Here is an 8,719-nt window from a genome sequence, read left to right on the forward strand (position 1 = left end):
CTTCAATTATAAATATGGATCAAATATTATTTTAGATTTTCATCAATTATAAATTTGAATCAAATCATATTTTCGATTTTCTTCAATTATAAATTTGAATCAAATCTTATTTTAGATTTTCTTCAAAAATATGAATCTTCTTTCAAACTCTTTGAAGTCAAATATATTGTTTTCATAAAATACTTTTGTTAACATCAAAACTCTGAATGTAAAATAAACTTGGTTCCACCAGTATCGTGCCAACTCACATGCACAAGGTAATCCATGAGTGTTTCTAAGTATACAACAACACGCAACTTTATCGTTACCTACATAGCTCACTCTCTTGTATTCATAAACAATATCAGCTAAAGCTTTCTTGGATACAACCTAAGTCAAATTCTCATAAAATGGATTGTTGTGTATATGCTCTTTACGACCCTTACTTATCTCAAATGAACCTTTTATCTTAATAATTTGGAACTTCAACATGTCATTACCATTCCATACCTTATACAAAATCTCCTTTACTGTGTTCCAAAAATCTTTTTAATGACCAATGAGCATACTCAACCTTAATATTCAAACATAAAAAAGGTTTGGTATTATTTCAATAAAAATTCTATCATGCATCTTTAATCCTATATAAATATAAATGTAAAACAAAATGCAAAGTTTAATGGCGTACCTATTAATTGTAGTATTTTCTAGATGCAATACTCGATTGGTTCATGCTTCAACAAATATTTCCCTGTGAGGACTCAACCATGTGTCTCTGATCTAGTCAAAGAAAATAATACTATGGACACATGCTTGCTTAAACATTTGCAAAAGTTCATCGTTCTCTTTATCTTCAGAACAATAAAAAAAATTCCTCTACAACTCAAGAATGGGTTCTTGCATATCTTTCTTTAATACATATTGTTTGTATTTGGCTCCAACGTTTTTGTTAATATGAAGTTGACAAAGTAAATTTGTTGAAGATGAAAATACAATTTCACTTGCATTCATTAAAGTAAGTTCTTTGTCAGTCACGATCACCTGAAGAAATAAGGTGTTTGAAACAAACAACTCTTTTAACTTCTCCAATGTCCAACAAAAGTTTTATTGATGCTCACAATCCATATAAGCAAATGCAACGTTGAATGTCAACCCAATTGAAGTTACACCAACAATTTCAAACAATAGTAACTTATATTTGTTGGTTTTGTAGGTGTTACCCATGATCAATACAAAAGAAAACGTGTTTAACAAAGTTATGGAATATGGGTGTGTCTAAAATATGTCCCTCACAACGTTGGAGTTTCCATGCGTCCTACTCCAACAAACATACTTCTCAACTTCAAGTAATTTCAACAGATGTTGCATATCAGTTCTAGGTCCTTTGAAATTCTTCCTGCATGTGCTTTATTGCTTATAAATTTGAGAGATATTAGTCACATTCTCCTTATCTCGATATCTCAAAGATGACAAGATGTGTCTCGGTGCAACATGATACTTTGCCAGTTCGTCAACATGTTTCTTATCTTCTTCTTTTAAGCGTCCCATAAATGTATTATTCTCAAAAATAGCCATTAGCTCATGATTGTAAAGTTCACACATTAAACTAATAATTCTTCCTTCAACATTTTTCAATGGTCTCGATCTAATTTTAAATGGACAACCACACCTTTTAGTTGAAGTCTCTGAGTTATTTTTATTTGACTTACATTTTCCACCTCTAACACAACCAAGAATTATTTTTGACTTCCTTCCTCTTTTTCCAGTCTCTACGCCAGAGCGAGTAATGATAACAGCTACTCGATTTTATCGACCAACCTCTTTTGTCTATGAAATGACAGCTTTCGTGACTCAAAAATTTGATCAGTTGTGAATGCTTCAGTCAAATCTATACATAATGGTTGCATTTGTTTCATCCATATTTCAAAAAAAAAAAAGTTAAAAAAATCAACAACAAAAAATACATACCATAAGTTTCAGGTAAAGTAAAAGTAACTATTGAAAATTTCAAGGTACAAATTTTCGGTAATATAAATAACGTACTGGAAATTTGTTGGCGAAATTTCCGGTAAACAAATTGTACCACCAGAAAATGTAAAAAGGAAATTTACGGTTGTTATAAATTGGATATTGGATGTTTAGGAAAAAAAATGTTACTTATTGTAAATTTTGTTGAGGGGGTCAGATTTTGGAGTAATTTGTTTTATCAAAATGAAAATTAAAGGAATAATTTTTAACATTTTAAAGGTATAAATCCAATCGGGGATACGAAATAACTATGTTTTCAATTTGGGTTTATTTACCTTACTCGATAAAGCTCGAGCCTGTAATAGGTTGAGTAACTCATTTTGTTAACTCTAAATTTCTTTTTCTCGGTTGATTCTGTTATAATATTTTTTTTGAGTTTTACTCTTTTTATAATAAAAAAATAAATAATAGATAATAATAATAATAATAATAATAATAATAATAATAATATTTCATTTAAAATTAGATAAAAAACTATAGATATCTAATAACATTTTCAAATATAATCTATAATCTATAATGTATAATATGAGAATATCAACATTTTATTTGTTGAACTATAAATTAAACGTATTTTTATTTATTCTCTTTAATTTAAAACATAAATTATACAAAATTTGACTTTAATATGAATTTTTATTAACAATAAAAAATTTGTTGTAATACACAATTATTAGTTCTGAACAAATAACAATATATACTCAAACGACAACTATATTTTTTCTAAAGAAAATTATATTTTTAAAAATTGTCCTATATTTATTATTCATTATTTTGGTGTATAATTAACTTATATTTATTATTTTCAAAATTTTGCTTGGTAATGAGAGGGTCATGTGTAATTATCTCTTGTGTATCTACAAATAGATAAATAATTAAATTATGGTCAACTTAAAATATTTTATACTCTTTATCACTTGAAGATAATTTTAGAATATTTTAAATAATAAGGAAATCAAATATTCTATTGAATTTAATAATTGATTAACTATATATAACTTTTTTTGTCTTTAAATAGAATTATAAATATCGTTGAATTTTACATTCATCCATAAAATTTTGAGTTTAAATTTAAAATAAATATTTCATTTATTATTATTTTATTTATTAAATTAAAACTTAAAGAGATTTATCAAAATTTATTTTTTAATTTATCAAATTTTAATTTGTTTAATCAATATTATAATAAGAGATTTATTAATTTATATGTTATATATATATATAGTGTGTTTATCAAAAGTTTTAATTAATAATCTAGTCTGGATATAAATTTTGTTTGTATGATTAATCAATTATAATTTTTGAGCATTTTTTATTATATAACTATTGGATCACAAAAAAATTATTTGTTATTAAATAAAAATATTTAATTTATTATAAAAAAAAAAAGTTATTTGACCCTATCATAAAAAGAAGAAAAAAAATTATTTAACCCTAAAAACTGCCCTGTTTTCATATTTTTCTAGATAGCGCCACACTTTTCATTCGTTATTCTCAACCAGAAGAGTGAGTGACAGAGCCACATTTCATTTCTTCTTCCTTCGTTATTTTTCATTCGTATCTTTTCAACTTCCCGTTTACTCTTTCTTGTTATGATAGCTTCCTATAACCGTCAACCACGTATTTCTGATACCGTCGATTGAGTTTATTAAACGCGCTTCCTTTCAATTTTACAATTTTACCCCTCTCTGTTAACCACCTCTATCTTTGACGATGCAGAACACCAACAACCACCGTAACGCCCAGGTGGACACTCAACGGCGAGGGAGATTAACAGATAATTCGTCGCCTTTTTACGGTACGGCGACTACCATGTCCGGATCACAATTCCGGCGACCGAAAACCATGCCGGATCTTGTACCGGAGAGGAAGCGTGCGGCAATGACGACGGTGTCGGAGGTTTTGCCGAGACAGCCGCCTAAGTTGTTGCTTAAGGTTATGATCATGGGGAGCCTTGGCGCTGTGCAAGTGTTGATGACGCCGGAATCGAGTGTCGGAGATTTGATAGCGGCGGCGGTGCGCCAATATGTGAAGGAAGGTCGCCGTCCAATCTTGCCGTCGAGTGATCCTTTCCGGTTCGATCTTCATTACTCTCAGTTCAGCCTAGAAAGTAAGTTACAACACCGTTTTTAATAATATTTTTTCTACTGTGATATAAATAAATTTATATAAATAGTTTATTTTGCATTTTATTTATATAAATAGTTTATTTAAGGGAAATGTTTTTAAAATACAATTTTTAATATATTTTATTTAATTGGTTAAAAATTGAATGAATATACAAATTGATCATTGAAATTCTATGCATCACTTGAATTAGTAAATTATTGACAAATATGAAAAAATATCATTCAAAATCTTATGTTAGATATTTTTAATGTGAAATTCTAATTGAATATTTAACATATAACATATGTAATGTAATGTGTGGCACTATAATTGAGCATAGTCTATGAAATATTTAAATTTATAGAAAATTTTAACCATGATGTAATAATATTGATATGAAATTATAAGAAAAAATAAATAAATATTTAATTAACATATTATATTATAATATCTAATTATATAAATTTAAGTATGGATTGATTTTATTTTTAATTTACAATTTGAAAAATGCATTTACAAAATTAAAAGAATAATTTGATTGACTTTTCATGAGTTGAATGATTTATTTGTTTATTCATTCATTAAAACTTAAGTGTTATCAAAACACATGGATCTCAAATAAATTAATACTTGAAAAATATGTTGATAGCAATGTACTTTATTTTATTTTAACACATGTAATTTTTTTTCTAATTAGTCCGTTTAAATTATTTTTAATTTCGTCATTTTAATCTCAAGTTTTTAAATATCATATATTTGTTCATTAGCAAAATCTTTCTTTTTTAAATTTGTCATCATATTTTTTGTCTTTAAGGCCTTCTTTTCCGAAGAAAGAAATCTAATAATTCAGAGATGGACTAAAAGTTAACTATATTCAAAGTTAACAAAACAAACCCCTCATTTTGACCACAAGTTTTGGGATATCATATAAATTTTTCCTTATGAATTTGAGGTTAAAATCAATGCAAAGTCTATTGTGAATTATCACATGTCGAAATGGTATTTGATTGAAGTCAATTGGAGATAAATTTTAAAGAATTCATATATTTTTTATTTATTTATATCGATCAAGTTATTGTTTTATTTATAAGGATGAATAGATTTCGTCGATAGAGCATTGAGTGACTTTTTAATAATCCTTTATCATGATCCAAAATTAATTTACACTAGTTTAAGTCTTTAATTTATTATATTTTATTGAGAGAAGCTTATTTGTTTTACCGGTGCAGGTTTAGATAGAAATGAGAAGCTGAGGGAAATTGGATCTAGAAACTTCTTTATGTGTCCAAAGAAGGAGAGTGCTGATGGTGGAGACGATAGTATAACGACGTCGTGTGGTTCGTGTTCCAGACAGGCAGAGAAAGCAAGTAAAGGTTTTGGTTGGCTAAGGTGCATGGATTTCTTGCTGTGAAAAACGATTGGGTCAGAACAAATCATCACTTGCCCAACATTTTCTACAATTTTGTTTTTGTTACAAAAAACTGTTTTTACAATTAATTCCAGTACTATCCAATTATTTGTCTTTTATTTTTTGCTAAATGCCGCAAAGCGCCATCGATAAGAAATTAATTACAAAAAATATTGTACTAGAAGTGGTGTATTTAATTTTTTTACATATTTAAAATGTGTAAGAGTATTTACAGCAGAATTCCTCTATTTGAGTGTTTAACGAATGTTGTATATACACATAGTTCATTTTATAATTCTTTTAATGTCAATGACAATAGTTATTAATATCAAACAAATTAAAGATTTACCAAATATCTTACAACAATCAGTTTAATATAATTTTCTAAAATTTTCATATATTTATTTTAATATCATTTATTAAATTATAAAGCAAGAGAACTTATAGAAAATCCATCTAAATACTATAATATAAAACTCATTTGCTAACTCCACGTTGAGTATATTTATATAGGATAATAGTAATACTTTCTGATTCAACAAGAGAGCATAATAATATATGTACATTCATTTTTTCCAAACATTTTAATTTTTTTATTGTATTTACTTTTTTCTCTCTCAAAACCTATACACCTTTACAGGTATTATCTCTCTGCCAAACATTTTTTGTTAAGAGAATTACTCTATTGTGGATTTTCTCTTTATTATTTTTCCTTGAAAATAGAACCTTGAATGAAAGGCCGGTTACTTGTAAAAATAGGTCGGCTACAACAGTTGTAGATTTGTGGCTTTGTGGGCATAGCGAACCCGTCATGTCTTGAATTGGTCTTATTAGTATGTTTTTTTCCTTCTCTTTCGGTTGTTGTTTCATACTTTTCCCGCATGTTAAGCAACTACGTCTTGAATGTCTGAAATAGGTCTAGTCTACATCACTGATGTCGATATTTCTTCATATCTAGGAATATCATTATTTTTTTTATTTATAAAAGAGGAATATAATTTGTCATGGTATTTGGTAGGTATACCATGAAATCAAATGAATATAGTTCAATTATAGGTGATTTATTAGATGAATTATCTTTATAAATAGTTTATGGTGAACTAATTTTAAAAATTATTGAAAATTTTACATAATTCTCTTTAATAATAATAGTTTATAATAATTTTTTGTTTTTATGAATAAGATAGTGTTGTGATTGATGTTGATTTAATATAATATATTTTTATTTATTTTTATTTTTATGGATTTAGTATTATTTAAATTATTTTTCAATCATAAAAATAAAGATAATTATCAACGTCTACATTTAAAAGACGTTGTTTGTGATCATTAAAATTTTAAATATTTTTTAAAATTGATCAACTATAAATCAATATTTATATTAGAATTTGTCTCAATTAGAATAAGCTACTTTATAAAAAAAAATATTTGTATTAGATAAACTCTATATAAGTCTACAAAAAATGTTTACTCCAGTTCTGAGATGTATGAACAACTCATTTATTTTTAGAGAATGGATTTCTTGTCTTGATTATTCTCTAATTCACATGGTTGACGTTTTGAATTTTTCTATTACAATTACAAATTTTTGGTTTTAGATTTTTTAACGATGGAGTGGAAGAGGAAAATGATGAAGAGTAAGACGATGAAGAGGTAAAATATGAAGATTAGGTCTTGGTGAAAATTGTTTTAAACTTAGAAGATCATAAGTGTATTTTTTTTTTAAATAAATCATTTACTTTTATAATTTGCCACATCAACACCTTTATGTACATTTCATCATTGTAACGGCACCATGACTTTATTTTTTAATGAAACTAATGGAAAATGACATTTTTGCAAACAAACAATAATGTCATTTTCCATTAGTTTCATTAAAAAAAAAAGGTTGCGCGATAAAGATCCAAGTGGTGCGAAGTGTTATAGCTAAATTATCACTAGAAGGGGGGTTGAATATAGATATTGTTGTTTAAAAAAAATTTCTCACTGTTTTGAATTACTATCCTCTCTAAGAGGATGCGAATCCGAGGATAGAAATTTAAACCTTTAAATTTGAGCTGAATAAAAGAAAGAGAAAATATAGGGAATGACACACACAACTTTTATACTGGTTCACCCAATGAAGGCTACGTTTAGTCCTCACACACTTGTGAATATTTACTAATGATCAAACTGATTAACCTCTCACAGAGGTTGATTACACTTTGTGTATTATTTAGTTTCACCAAACTTACAACCTTATTTCTTACAAGTTCCAACTATTTCCAAGTGTAACTCACATGGAAATTACAAAGTGATATGAATATGATGTTTCTCTTTACTTAAACATTTTCTAAAAAGATATTTCAAAGATCTAGTGTAGGATTATAGAAAGTATAAAGAGATGATGGAAATTGCTCTTGATAGCTTTAAGATACTTGTTCTTTTTACGCAATGTTGTTGTGTGTTGATGATGAAGAGCATATTGCCTTTTATAAAGACTTTGAGATGCCCTTTCCAAGTGACAAATGTTTTATGACCGTTGGGGTCTTCAATCAAAAAGTTCAAGGTCTTTCCTTATATTTACGGGATTGCCATCCAGCTGTCCTTGAACTGGTTCAGTCCATCCTCTTGCATGAGGTTCAAAACTCCTAGTAACTTGGACATGAGTTGTCATTTTATTTTTCCTTTCTTCAAGACATGTAAGGGCTACATCTTATTCTTGTTATCTACTGTCTTTTTTTAGGTTGATGATGAGTCATTTTCAGCATGTGAGAGAGATGTGTTGGGTCACTTTCAATTATGTTGACCAGAGACCCATCCTCTAACCTAGTACAATCCGTCCTCGTACCTATTCATTCTACCTTCTGACTTCTTTATATCAAATGCTTTATTTATTCATTCTTTAATATTGTTTTGTCTTCTCTTGATGAATAAAAAACATTTGTTTCAGTGAGGATGAGTTTTGCAACTTTGAAGTTTCATCCTTTTACGAGGTCATCCTCTTGTATTCCAATCCTCTATATTTGAATCATATTTTTCTCCTTTTTGTCTTAATAATTAATAACCTATATTCTTATATGAATTCACTCAAAAACACAGATTAGTCATTAATCACAATCATAATCTTTTAAATAATTTTGTTATCATTAAAATCATTTGAGAGAGATTTGGTCTCAACACAAAGAATACAGGTTGTTGAGTCTTCTCGTTGTA

General features: G+C 27.5%; 1 protein-coding gene across 2 annotated transcripts; it reads left to right on the forward strand.

Moving 5' to 3' along the window:
• Positions 1-3,452: 3,452 nt before the first annotated feature.
• On the forward strand, positions 3,453-5,764 carry LOC101503425 (uncharacterized protein At4g22758-like). Of its 2 annotated transcripts, XM_027335599.2 has the most exons (3): positions 3,453-3,513; positions 3,727-4,117; positions 5,346-5,764. In XM_027335599.2, exons 2-3 carry the CDS (start codon positions 3,820-3,822, stop codon positions 5,525-5,527), a joined length of 480 nt encoding a protein of 159 aa, XP_027191400.1. In that variant the 5' UTR covers positions 3,453-3,513; positions 3,727-3,819; the 3' UTR covers positions 5,528-5,764. The 2 variants fall into 2 exon arrangements, with proteins under 2 accessions (XP_027191400.1, XP_012572811.1); XM_012717357.3 differs by having other exon boundaries at positions 3,463-4,117.
• Positions 5,765-8,719: the final 2,955 nt, after the last annotated feature.

Source organism: Cicer arietinum, chromosome 6, assembly GCF_000331145.2.
Source record: "Cicer arietinum cultivar CDC Frontier isolate Library 1 chromosome 6, Cicar.CDCFrontier_v2.0, whole genome shotgun sequence".
NCBI classification, from domain to species: Eukaryota; Viridiplantae; Streptophyta; class Magnoliopsida; order Fabales; family Fabaceae; genus Cicer; species Cicer arietinum.